Here is a 14,319-nt window from a genome sequence, read left to right on the forward strand (position 1 = left end):
GATACACTGCCTATGTGTTTAATGTATCGTTGAAAAATCTGTTAACGTTAGTAATCCCATATTAATACAACAAAGCTTTTAAAATGTGCACAGTACTAAAATGGAATAATTGAATAGTCAAGGAATATTTGGAAAAAGAATTGTAGAGTTGTGTGTGTTCAGGGAAAAGCCATAGCTGATGGTCTGAAAAATTTTCTCCATAATTACAGGAAAATCTACGCTATTATGTAGACAAAGTATTCCGTGAAATTGTGCGGTCAAGTATAAGTTGCCCTACCCTAATGTGTGATGTTTTTTATTCTTTGAGGCATCTGGCTGCTAAGAGATTTCCAAGTAAGTATTCTTTTTTAAAAGTAATATTAAATTTGGAAATGATATTCCCAGTGAAATGCTTTTTTTCTGCAGTTATCTTACGGGCATTGTTAAAATTTTTGCTTTTTCCCAAAAGACTTCTGAATTTCTTACCTTACCAATCAGGTATTTAGTTTTTGGGTCAGGCTGTATGCTATAGTAAAACTCTGTGGTCAGCCAGCAAGAACTGTGTTCTCTGATACTGTGCATATTCTTTGATACGCTGCAAAATGGTAGTGAAAAAGAAGCCACCAACATAAGCATGAGATACTTACGCTTTTTTTTTTTTCCAATAATGCAGGAAGTGATTTAATTGAAAGATACTTACATTACAGAAGCATTGATCTGCTTATGGGTCCAGTTAAAACTTTATTATCTTACAGGTCAAGGTTTTGCAGAAGATAGAATGGATGAAATATGTATTTATAATGCTGAGACAAATGTTAGAAAACTTCCATTCTTTCACTGTGATTTTAATATTAGTATAACATGCTGAGTGTGAAATAGTCAGATATTCCAGTGAACTTAAGCCTGAAATGTCATATAATAGGCTATGAATTAAGAATATATTTTTATTATCTGGGTACTGCCTCTGATTCATATTTGTCACTGGAACTAGAGTCATAAATTCCTCTGACTAGAACAGTCCTTTCAAAACAAATGACTTGCCAGAGAGATCAGACTGAAGTAGTCGTTTAGATTAAGAATGCATTCTTGCTGTACTACCCAGTAAGTTGAACCAAAATATTGAAGTATTTGGAGCCTCAAAATTATATACTACCATTGTGCAGCTCAGGATTGGAATTGAAGACGTTTGTATGTGTTGACTGCATTTGTTTTGCAGTGTTAATGTATATGAAATTATTAGTCTTAATTGTAAATAATGTGATAGGCCTTGTTGTTAAAACTAGCTGCTACAGTATTTTCTTTTTCAGTTAAACATGTACCCAACCTTATCTAATCAACACAGCATGTATGTGAATGCTTGAGATGATCTCATTGTTCCTAATTGTGGAGCTGATGAGCCAGTTCTGTGAGAACAGAGCTTCTAAGGGAAATAAATCCTCCATTATAAGTAGAATGCTTTTTCCCATGACCGCATTTCTCATTTCACGTGCTTCATTGATTTTTCTATTCTACTTTAAGATATAAATGTCTTTTCTGATGTTATCTTCTTAACGAGTTTTATGTTGACTGTCTCATTATTTCCTATTGAGCTTAGTGCATGTTACATTTCATGGTTTTTCTCTGCAGATGACCCTCATGTGCAGTATTCTGCAGTGAGCAGCTTTGTGTTCCTTCGTTTCTTTGCTGTAGCCGTAGTCTCACCTCATACTTTTCATTTACGACCTCACCATCCAGTAAGTTTTGTGAAGCTTCGTTCTGTTTTATTCATATCCGTCAAATCTGTTTATCTGGCAAGGCAGAAGTTACTTTCACTGTGCCTGTTCCTGGGGCAGTAAGATCACTACTAGGTTGATGTTTTTAGTTTTGTGCCTCACCAAAAGAACTAAGATGTTTGCAGTTCAAATAAGCATCAAATTTCTCAGTCTTCATAAGGCATTCTGGGATGATATAGAAGTGCTGCTTCATTAGAACAGCAAGATGGCTGAGGGTTTTTAAGGCATATAGCCAAATTGCACTAGTTCCTCCTATCATGGAAGTTAACAGATTACATTTTTACTTGCGAAGAGTATTTTCATTTGTTGCCTTAAACAGGTATTGTCTGTAATCAACTGTGCATTTATCTAGGACTCCAGTAGTTACACAGAGTTGTCAAACTTTAAATTTTCAAATTGTCAATTAGATGAACTTAACAAAAAACAAGAAGCAAACAAAAAATCAAAGATGGCGATGTGGAAATAAATGAAATACCATTTTATTTTCACATACAAAATATGTCTGAAGCCTTTTATTTCAGAGGTTATCTTTATTAGGTTATTGCATCGATTTCTGTCAATCTACTTAATGTCAAATTAATTAGACGTTATTCCATTCATTAGAGTAAAAAGAGCTGATGGGAATTTTTTACCTGTGTTATACAATTTAAAGGCAGCAGCGAGGCCCCTTGCTATGGCTGCATTTATAATCCTGAAAATTCAAGTAGAGAGGTTCTAAGTGAGACGAAGGCCTTACAGTGTTTTAAGTTCACTTTATATTATGAAAATTGATACTGTCTGTTCAGCAATAATTTATTGTTTTCTGTTTTGAATAGTTTAGAAACATATGGTAACAGGGGATTTGAGGGGTCTGAGATGTTCCATACGGAAAAATTTTTGTGTGCAATAATATTAAATTCTAGTGGTAGTGAATAACATTAAATTGTGCAGTAGGTTGAAAAATGCACATATTTAATAAAATAAAAAAAATCACATTTCAAAACAATCACATTTATTATTAGAGGACAGCATAGCAAATGCATTCCTTTTCTTTGGGAGAAGAAAAGTAATGAAGGAGGCAGATGTACTACGTCATATAATGTAATAGTTGATGTTGCATTTTCATTTTTAAATCAGTTTTATCTGGAGTTGTTTGAAAGAAAATGTAACTTATTAATTTATTTTTGTTTCTTTATTTTAGGATGCACAGACTTCTAGAACATTAACTCTCATATCAAAAGCCATCCAGACTTTGGGGAGTTGGGGAAGTTTGACCAAAAGCAAACTTGTAAGGCTACTACATTTCCTTCTTGTTTAATAGACTACATTCTGTGAAAGCTTATTCATGTCCTAATACCTTTTCTTCCAGTCAAGTTTCAAGGAGACGTTTATGTGCGAGTTTTTTAAAACATTTCAAGAAGAGAAATTCACTGAATCTGTCAAAAAGGTACCTTTCAACTTTATATATTTTCTTATTTCAGCAGTCTTATTAAAAGGTTTGTTGATGTTCAAGTTTTTTTTTTTTTTAAGCACATTTCAGATTTAAAAAAAAAAAAGCATGGCAGTAGAATACACATAACAGTTGTACACTGTAAGCTAATATAGTTTGGGGGGGGAGAGGGGGAATAAAAAATAAATTCAAATAAGTCCTATTAGACCTGCTGTTCAGCAACTTATTATAGAAATTTGGTGTATTTTACAGGCATCTCTTCTTATATTGCTCTAAGTCCCTGAAATGTATCTTCAGCTAATCTGTTAAAGTAATTGCTTTGTACTGGAAGAAGCTGTATTTATGTATTTTTGAAGTAACTTTTGGTTGTTCTGTGTTTCTGCATAGTATCAATTTTCTGTGCATTTTTCCTTAAGTTCCTAGATGATGTTTCCTCTACTGAAAGTAAAGAACCAAGTGGTCTGAGTGAGCCCATACATCTAAAAGAAGGGTAAAGAAAAATGTGTGGAAAATAACTGGCTTGATAGTTCTCCTTTATGCCAACATGAAATTAATACTTACTGGAATGTTTGATCTAGTGTAGTAATTACAACATTTATTTGACATAATTCTTTGATAGTTTAGAGCTGTTGATGGAAACCAATTCTGCAGACTTTTCAGTCAACTTGTAACACTTGTGGGGGGAAAATTAGAAGCAACATTAAAATTTTTAAGTCTGCATTTTTGTTAGAGTTTGGTTTGTGCTTTGATGATTAATACAGAATTATGAAAAATTGGTTTAAAATAATGTAACACGTAATTACTTTGTGTGATGCTTAAGCTCAGTCAGCTAGATCTAATTCCTTTATAGCGGGGGAAAAAATTACCTTATACTTGTATACTTATCTGTATATTATAAGATGCTTTTATAAATGTTGTGGTGAAAAATCATTAATTTTAGGAAACGAGCAAGCTGTTTTCTGGTGTTGATTAAAAAAAAAAAACAAAAATGAGAAATTCATCAATTTATGAGGAAAAAGAACTTTGTGTTCATCTGAGAAGCAGATGCATACTAAGTAAAGATTTTTCTGTGGAAAAAAAAAAATCTGAATTTTAAATGAAAATATAATAAATAAAATAGTGAATAAAAATGATCATGTAGTTGATTACATCTTACTCCCTTGAAAATTTCAAGTTTGGGATCTGAATAAGTGAGTGTCATTCCGCCTACTCACTGCTGTTTTCACACTCTTAACCTGTAAATGGAACCCTTTACACAATCAGTGTACTGGGAGGTAATCTTGAGTACTCATTTCCAAGAAATAGATCTTTAATTACAATGGAATCGAAATGATGAGTAATGATGTGCTCTCACAAGGTTTTGAAAGTTCTCTGGAAGATTAAAGTTGCATTTTCATTTGATTCTGTTGTTACAGAGAAATGTATAAAAGAGCTCAGGGAAGGACTCGGATTGGTAAAAAGAACTTCAAGAAGCGGTGGTTCTGTCTGACAAGTAGAGAATTCACCTACCACAAACAGCAAGGTTAATTATGTTTTACACTTTTATTTTCTCAATATTTTCTGTTTGTGTCTGAACTTGGCTACTTAAAATTCATACTTTTTCATAAAGGACTTGATGATATATTTGTTACCTTTTGCTCTGTTTACCACATACTCCTGAACTGAGTTGTAGAATCATATTTGTCTTGTAGAAAGCTTTTAAAGCAAAGATAAATTAACTCAACTGTGCACAGTTGAGATTTGAAGACCAAAATAACTGGCAGTTTGAGAGGTCTAAGGTCTGCACTAGGGTAGTGAGATCCTTAGCTCCATAGGAGAGCTAGAGACCACTTAGGCTGGAAGTAATGTCAGCTCTCAAACCTTAATGACAGCCACCAATGATCCTGGGAATTTCCAGTTTAGTGCAGCAGTATTCCTGTTCTTGCAGTAAGGAATTTATTAAACATGAAGGCTGGTAAGTGATAAAATCTGAAGTTAGGTATGATTTTTGTTAATTTTTTGTTTAGTCAGTTCCCTGCTTTAGGGTTGTGTAATAACTTAAGCAGATGCATCCATGATAAATGGCAGGTACATTTTCTAAGCCTTTCTAGGTCTTGCTGGGACTAAGTGAAGTTTTTAAGCTCTTGCATCTTTACAGGATAGTCAGTAACTTTTGTATTTTTTCTCAAAAATAAAAAGGAGATCTTGAACTTAATAGAGTCAGTGCACTGAGCTTACAAAATATTTTTTGTTTCACGCTTATATTTATTTACAAAATTTTACAGACAAGGAACCAATTTTCACTATTCCAATCAAAAACATTCTTGCAGTGGAGAAGCTTGATGAGAGCTCCTTCAACAAGAAAAATGTAAGTCAGAAGATTTCTCTCTAGTCCTTGAGTTCTTAAAATCAACAGGTTCTAATTAGCTTAATAAACTCCTAAACATTACAACAAAATTTGTTGTATTAGTGGGGAAGGATGTATTCAGTCTTTTGACTCTTCTGAATACAGAACTTAGCCTGAGGATTCAGATTTCTGAATGGTTTTATGACTTGCCCCCCTTTCTGAGTACCTAGAATGTAGATTACAACTACTGTGACCTTATAACAGAGCACTTTTGTGTAATGTAGTAGTAGTATGTATTGCATTATGTTCCGATGTAATAAAATGTAATATTACCTAACTTGTGTTTATTTCTTTTGATGAGAAATTCTATAATAATAATCTGAGACAGTTGTTTCTACAGCCTCATTCTGGACCTTACATCAATCCAAAATTGAGGCAGTGATGAAGTACAGCTGTTACTTAGGGTGAGCATGGCTAAAGGAGAGAGACCTCTGGGAATCTCCTATTATTCTTAGGATAAAAAGTACAAAATCGGAGGTGACATCTAAAGAGACCTGAATGAGGAAGACATTGTTGTGTTATTATTTAAGACTGTTTTATATGAATAACTTGAACACAGCTGGTTTTGTGTTGGGTTCTTTTTTTTAGGATTCTATAGTAAAATGAGAGAGGTAAAAAGTCCTTTTCTCTCTCTTATCTCACTTTTAGTTTTAATTTGGCTTTGATAAATTGCATGAGATTTGAAACTTACTTTGGATGTATTCAAAATAAATAAAATCCAATTATTGATCTACTGAACAGAGTTGAGTTTATTGCATTCCTTCTACAGATGTTTCAAGTACTACATGGAGAAAAGCCACTCTATATCCAAGCAAATAACTGTGTAGAAGCTAGTGAGTGGATAGAAGCTCTCTGTCGAGTAACAAGATGCAACCAGAAGAGACTTAGTTTTTACCATCCTTCAGCTTTTTTGAATGGCAACTGGCTTTGCTGCAAGGCTACAGTAGAGAACACAGTGGGCTGTGCTCGTTGCACTGCGTAAGTTGCTTCTCAAATGAAAATGTGTATGTTTAGTAAGACTGATTGCAGATGACTCTCTGTACAACCTGAGAATCTGTAGGCAAGGCTTTCCATCTGCTTTAGTCAGTTACATGCACCTGAAGTACTAGATCTACTAAAATCTGTTTTATCCACCACCCTGTGTAATGTTACAGGTAGCCAATTCAGTTTGTAGTTCAGAAATACTGAATGGTTTATTCTTCTATGCAGAATAATGTATTTTATAGCTAATGAAACTTGTGTTGACAGTTGGGTTGCCTTGTGTGTTTGTACTGCATTGGTCATCTGTAGAAATTTTGGTTAGTAGTAGTTTTGAAAGTGTGAGGCATAGAGATCTGGACGAAACCATAACAGTTCAATTTTATGCCATGCATGGTATTTCTTGGCTGAAAAAGAGCTTGATACATGAAATGGTCTACTTGTTTGTTTATTAGCAGTTCCTTTTTCTCTTGCTGGCTGTGTTCTGAACTACTAGAGTGAACTAAATTGTATCATGTGGGTCTGTATTGTAACACTGGCTGTTCAAAGCACCTCTGAAACTGGCATTTTTACCTGTTTGTCCTCTATGCTTGTAGTATGCACAGTTAATGCAGAGCTTGTTGGAGAGAAAACATCAGTGGTAGTTACCTACTTTGTGTTAAAACTTTGGCTGGTGATAATTCTTCCTTTGAGAGCTGTTACATCTAGTGCAAACAGAGATGGGATTAAGTTTGGTCAGACATTAAGTTGAATGCAGAAATAGCTCATTAAGTATATGGTACCTTTTTGTGTAATTTGATTCATTCATCTATTACATTTCTTAACAGCTTAAAAGATTCCCATTACTAAAAAACTTCTTGTTTCTGTCTTTTTGTTGTGGTTTAGAAATTACCTTGTTCTCTTGTTCTATTAATACTTGAAAGGTAAACAGATCTTAAAAGCTGTATTGAATTAGAAGTTAATAACAGTTAATCTTGATATTTTAAAAATATTTTAGTCTTGATCTATTGAATAATAAATTCTGTTGAGAAGAAGGTTTTTTAGTACAGCTGTATCCACTGTCCTCAAAACTACTCCTGTTTCTGTAAGACTTACAATGAATGCTGAATTTTCTGTAGCAATTGTGAAGCTGTCAGAGTAATAGGCATATTAAAAAACCTAAATGTAATCAGTTAAATGTAATGTAATTTAAATGTACTTTTAAAGTGTAATCAGTTTTGATTTGCTTTCAAACCTTTAGAGAATGACTTGGATTACTCATTTTCTGTTTTTTTTACTTTTTAGAGATGTTCCTGCTGATACTCAAATTGAGATTGATGGAGACAGAGAGACGGAAAGAATTTACTCACTTTTCACCATCAACATGTCTAAACTTCAGAAGCTGGAAGGTACTCAAGTAGTTTAATTCAGAAGAATTATACTGTATTTTTCAACTCTCATTCTTTAGGTCTCTAACATCTTCTTGATGTCTTAACTATTTACTTGAAAATAACAAATTGGAGACAGAATATACATAGGTAATGCCTCCTGTTTATTTCCATGAGAACTACATCAGATATAAAGAGTGTGATAACAATATTTGAGCAAATTCTCAACTACAAAACACTATTTTTCATTGTAGCCACTGCTGAAACTTACCACCCACCACCTTGCTGTACTGACATTCACTGTTTGATGTCCATAAATGTTCAGCATGTGCCACTGAATGTTCACGGTTGCAATTTTTTCTTCCTGGAGGAGAATTCAGTGGGGCACACCTTTGCTTAATACGCAGTTCCGTGTCAGATGCCATTTTGTCAGACTTCCCTTCTGCTGCCATGTGTCACATGGCAACAAAAAGTAATGGGATATTGATGGAAAGGTTCAACTTCTATTGCCATACCACCAACATCTGCCTCTGATGTCATGGGTCAATATAATAACATAGGAGGCATTATTTTCAGAGCAGTTCTCATATTTTTTGACTCTTTAGTACACTAGTAACAGATGTTGTTCAGACATTTCTTAGCAATAGACATCAGGTGTGCACATTGCTGTGCACATTATTCTAACTAAATTTGCATATAAAAATTCTTAAATAGTCTAAACAAAGAAAGCAAGTATAGTCATTTCCTTTTCTCTCCCTGATCTCATTTTCCTGGCTATGACATGAATTATATGCTACATAGCTGAGTTACAAGAAAGCATTGATTTTTTTTAATTTTTTTTTTGGTTAGGAAGGAGCTGAATAATCAGGATGCAGAACCAGTGGAGAACAAGCAATAAAACCACAAATACATTTAGTTGATACTGCTTTCTATCTCAGTCTGTTATATGCATAAGCTAGAGTAGTATCTCTTTTGAGAATTTCAGAATCCTCATTGACATGGTAAGAGTTAAATGTGTTTATTCATGACCAAAATCTAATTGGGATTTTGTGATTATTTTTGTAGAGGCTTGTGGAAGCATAGCTGTCTATCAGGGTCCACGGAAAGAACCAGATGACTATTCTAACTTCACAATTGAAGATTCTGTGGCAACTTTTCATACACTTAAACAGATAATAGATACAGTAGAAAAGCTGAATGAATCACATGAAAAATACCGAAAGAAGAGATCATCCAGTGCTGAATATGGTAGTGAGTAAGTATTTTAAAGAATTTTGACATACAAATATTTACTAACAAAAATATAAGAAGAAAAAAAAAGTTCAGGTAGCAATAACTCAACCAAAATTAGTTTTAGACAACCGGAAGACATGGAGGAAAATAAGGGATGTCATTTCCTTCATTTGTAATAGTGCAGCTCTTCACCAGTTGATAGATGATAACTCGTGCCAGAAGAATATTGTTTCATCTGTGTTTGTGTTGAGCTTCCCATAAACAATGAGTCTGTTTTTTCTTGCAATTTAAAGTTTGTGTGTGCTTCACGTGTTAACCTGAGCTGTCTGCTAACATTCCTTAAAATGTTCCTTAAAATATAAAGTTATCTTGTCAAATTTCAGTTAAGGAGTTCAATTGTTTGACTACCTTCTAGTGCTTTTTTTTTTTTAACTTCTTTTTATCAAGTGTCAGGTAAAATTAAATTATCAGGTTCTGTGTAAATAAAATTATACTGAAAACATACATTTATTACATACCTTGTTTTAAATTCCCTTGTCATGCTCAATGATAAATGCAAATTTTTTAAATTGAATTTTAAAAAATCTTTTTTAAGTTCATTATTGCTCCAGAGCTGATTCTTTTGATTCTCCTTGATCCGAGCTTTTGTCCACAGAGCGACACTGTTCAAATTTTGTGTTTTCTTTGTTGCATCAGTAATATTTAAATTTTCAGAAGAATGAATGCCACAACAATGTCATTCCCCTACTTTGCTATGGGGCTGAGGATGTTCCGAAAAATTGATGATTGATTTACAAGTTTCATATGCAAGTACATAAAGCTTTATGCAAATCACAAACATCCAGAAATTATGCAAAAAAAATATATAGTTTTTCTTAATGATTAAAAACTATATGAAAGAATTAAAAAGCAAATGTTAACCATTAAAAATATTTACATGTAATGTTTTCTCTTTTTCCAGAAAAAATCCAATTGGAAAGGTTTCCTAACTGAAACCAACTATGGCACACTTGGATAAAAAAGAAACTGGAAACATTCTCAAGTTTTCTGTTTTTCTATTTTGTTTCATTTTGTAGTTCATTATGTGCATTTTCACAAAGTATTTAAAAATGAAATAGATGCTAGTTGTGTTGACAATCTATTTAATATTTAATAGAAAGCTAGCTACTTGGAAATCTGGTCTTTTAAAGTTTATTCTCATTTTGCTGAAGAACTTGAAGTTCCAGGTTCTGACAGTAACAAATGTGAATAAATCTAAGAGTTGTTTGCTGTTTTAGGACAGAATTTTCTAAACAAATAAGCTTTTTAATGGAAGAAAATCAACATGACGTTTGTTGGTTGTATTGCATCTCTTAATGCATGTACTGCAAACTTGTATGAGTTTACCATGAGTGCCTGCCCTGCTGATAACAATCTTTAAATAGAAATCCCACGATACTCTGTCATAGAAAAGATCTGAAGTTGAGTGTGAAACTCATTTGACATTTTTTTTTCTTATATTAGGTGTTGTCAGAACTTGGTCTAACTACAGCAGTATGTTGCAAATAATCTGGACAGCAGACACCAGAGTTTAGGTTTTGTTGTTTTTTTTTTTAAGTACTAAAGAAGAAGAAATCAGGGAACTTTTATTATGCCTCCTGTTTACATTTGGAGTGAGTAGTATATGGAGTGACATGAGACCACTATCAATTTCCTCTAGGGTACATTTTAAGGTACTTTTTTTTTTTTCTTAATCTGAAAACAAATGCAGGGTAGCAGTGTTCTTCATAAATAAGTTTGCCTATGGATAAAACAAACAAACTCAAATGTGAACTGATTATGGTTAAGTACCAATCAATCTACATCATCCTGTTTATGGTTTTTTGATTAAAAAAAAAAAGAAATAATAGCTAGGTTCAGTTCATCATTTGACTACAAATCTAATAATTAATCTCTATTATAATCACTCAAAGCACTTTAGATATCTGGACTATCCCAGATTATTTTTAGATACTTTGTAGTATCTGCTTGTTACGATCAGTTCAATGATCAACATTGTTTTTCTTTAAACAATGCTTCAGTGAATATTTTTATATCTTTAGTTATATGAATTCTTATTTGCCAATTAACACAATTTTTAAACTGTCATTCTTGACTCTAGTAAGATTAATTTTTGCTCATTTCATCTGAGAAGTTAGGTTTCTGCTGAAAGAACTTATGTATATAACCAAGAAGAAGCAAAGATGGCAACTTTGCTTCATCAGTATTAAATATAATGGTACTCCTTGGAATACTATTTTTAACAATAACTATATGTGGTACTTTTTATTTTTGGAGCATTTGCTGTGGGATCTTCTGTTGTTTATTTGTTGGTGTGTTTTGTTTTACAATCATGATTTTGGCCAAATTACTTAGAAATGTGACATAGAAATAGAGTAGAAATCCACAATGCTTGAAAAATGTAAGCTGTTTCAATTACTATACATTTGTAACACTGTTGTAGGGAGGTTTTCTGTAATGAAGCACACTGGCAAGACAAGATTGAAAATGTTTTTTAATGAATGTAACTATTGTTAAAATAACTATTTGTTTTAAAACCATACAAACCGTCATAGAATGTCTGGGAATCAGTACTAGTACCTGCAAAGCCACAATCATGCAGTCGCCTCCGCTGTTTTTGCCTTTACTTAAACAATTTTGATGTATTTTAAGGGACTTTCATTTGCCAACGGTTGAAACTGGAGTGGTGGGAATCACATTAATGCCAAGAAATGTGTTTTGCCAAGGTAAATTGGGTCTATATAATTGCCATTAAAAAGTTGCCATTAAACAATAATTAAGTGCTTTTATCTGTCAAAGTTAGTTTGTGCTATACGTTGATTACACTGTGGCAGAGCATGTCTTCCTTGGGGCCATTTTTTAAAGGTTTCATAATCCAAATTATGGAAAAACACTTGGAACTTTTTTTAAAAAAAGTTAATAAAGAAAATGCACTTTTTTCTTTGATGGTACTGGAAAAAGAACAAAGGCCATTGAATATTTGTGACCAGTAGGATTTAATTTCTCATTTTTATAATGTTTCAAAACACAGTAGATGTTCTAGAATTTAATTAGGTACAAGTAGGATGATTAATTATTAAAGTTGCCTTCATTTTGATTAGTCTAGAAAAATGATGTTATTCAGTAATTAGTTCTGTTTGGATTGTAAATTATCATTAGTTTCAATTTGTATTATGCTGATGTATTGTTGAATGTATTTTTATTTAAATTTTATTTTCTTATCAAACATTAAAATGTTTTGTAACATTGCTTGAGAATAACTCATAAATAAATTTCAACAAACTTGAGATATGCTGTGTGCTTACTGCAAGGCCTGGCTTTTGAAAATGTTGACTTGAAGACTGACTACATAAGAGTTTCCATACAGGAGTTGGTTATAACAAAATAAGTGTCTAGTACACAGAGGAAAAAGAAAAACAACTTTAATTTGAGGGATCTTTTGTGGTCATCTACATCATTGCTGCAGTCTAACTTAGGGTTATGGCTGGAGTGAGAAGTGCTACTTAATAGCATAGCAGTGTACATAAGAAGCTTCAGTAACATGACAGTTCTGAAATGTTTACAACACCTAGTCTGATGTATTAAAGGATATCTAATTCTGGTGTTAGACAATACATTTTCTTCATTTATTCATTACCCATCTAGTATTCCAGTGTTATATATACATCTGAACTATTTTAAATAGATTGCATATGGAGAAAAAATATTTTTTTTGTCACCTGCTGTTCTCCCTTTGTTTTAGGTGTTTTTAGAAGATAACTTTGTAGTTACGTGTTTTACTGCCTTGATGTTTTATTTCCTTGTATGGAGAGCTGACCTGTTGTCACTTATTGCTGATATGGAAGTTTGTATTAGGAGTTAGAGTACAGACTGTCAAGACACTTTGGAATAAATTTTTATTAATTCTAAGGTAAGCTGTATTAAAGGCCAATCTTAACATCACTGCAATCATTTGCAAAGATTCAGAAAGTAGAGGAAATTCAAGATGAAGGAAATGTAGAAAGAATTTTTTCCATGAGCACTCCAAACAAATTTGTAAAGATTCTGTGGCAATTTTAGCAGTATTCTGTTCTATTCCCAGCTAATGTGAGCATGATGTGACATTAATTTATGCTTATTTGTACATAATTTAAAGTACTAAGTTCTTTTGCATTTACTTATGATGATGGACTCATTCAACTTTTCTTTTATTCCGTATGAGTGCTTTTTTTTTAAAGATCAGACCAGCAAGCAAAAGCTCCCAGAAGCAAACAAGCATAACTTGTAGCAGAATGGGAGAATGCATACAATTTAACTAAGGAACTCATGAGCAGATGCAAAAAGATATTTAAGGTTTGTATGATTTATGCAGATTAGCATGTTCAGTCTTGATGAGATTACTGCCAGAATGCTTTGTCAGTTACTGAATTCTGTCATAAAATTTACAGTGAGAAAAGATTTTGATGTACCTGCATCACGGTATCTGGAACTTGATAATCTACAGCTCTACAATATCAGAATAAGGTTTAATGTGCAGTTGCCTTTTTTGTTTTGTTTTATATTGAGGAAATATGCAAAGTCTGTTTCTCTTCTGACATTGAAATTTTTACACAACCACGTTAAACTGCTTTTTTGATTATTCTTTACATTGATTTATGTAGACATTTCTAATCTTGCTGGATATGATGTTCCATTCAGTTGCAATGACCGAGCTTTTACTGATTTGAGGTCATAATTATTTTAGCTTATTTAGTATTGCAAATGCTGTGGCAGTTGTGTGTTTATAGTGTAGTTAAGTTTCACCAAAAGGAAGCCAGGAATTTTTATAAAGACATTTTAGAAACATTATATGCCTTTTAGAGCAAATTAGCTTGCTCTAAAGGTCTGTGACTTTTCTCTCTCATCCTTTATTTCTGGTTATTCTTCTTAAGTGGAATAAAGAGACAATCATAGAACAGCTCAATTTACTGTGACTTGAAGTCAGAATTTAAAGATAAAAATTTCTTACCCGGTCCTGCTGAGATAGCACTGTAGAAGAACTTGGTTTCTCAAAAAGTGCAAGATATCCCCTCTTTTAGTCCACACTGGCGTTTGAGTGGAAAAAATGCACTGTGTCAGGGAGCAAAGAGTGATAAAAAGCAAAAGGCTTCAGAGCCA

General features: G+C 32.9%; 1 protein-coding gene across 5 annotated transcripts in view; it reads left to right on the top strand.

Moving 5' to 3' along the window:
• RASA2 (RAS p21 protein activator 2) overlaps window positions 1-14,319 on the top strand; it is a 53,348-nt gene that overhangs the window by 34,833 nt on the left and 4,196 nt on the right. For 4 of the 5 annotated variants that reach the window (XM_090147327.1, XM_031596318.2, XM_090147324.1 and 1 more), the window contains exons 14-24: window positions 210-333; window positions 1,606-1,712; window positions 2,932-3,018; window positions 3,100-3,177; window positions 3,597-3,670; window positions 4,596-4,702; window positions 5,445-5,527; window positions 6,336-6,544; window positions 7,829-7,932; window positions 8,977-9,166; window positions 10,106-13,515. In XM_090147327.1, coding sequence (XP_090003453.1) covers window positions 210-333; window positions 1,606-1,712; window positions 2,932-3,018; window positions 3,100-3,177; window positions 3,597-3,670; window positions 4,596-4,702; window positions 5,445-5,527; window positions 6,336-6,544; window positions 7,829-7,932; window positions 8,977-9,166; window positions 10,106-10,133 — 1,191 coding nt within the window. In that variant the 3' untranslated portion in view covers window positions 10,134-13,515. Of the gene's footprint in view, window positions 1-209; window positions 334-1,605; window positions 1,713-2,931; window positions 3,019-3,099; window positions 3,178-3,596; window positions 3,671-4,595; window positions 4,703-5,444; window positions 5,528-6,335; window positions 6,545-7,828; window positions 7,933-8,976; window positions 9,167-10,105; window positions 14,280-14,319 lie in introns of those variants that run through there. The other variant, XM_090147326.1, reaches the window with a different exon arrangement.

This window comes from Phasianus colchicus, chromosome 10 (genome assembly GCF_987193195.1).
Source record: "Phasianus colchicus chromosome 10, bPhaCol1.hap1.1, whole genome shotgun sequence".
NCBI lineage: Eukaryota > Metazoa > Chordata > Aves > Galliformes > Phasianidae > Phasianus > Phasianus colchicus.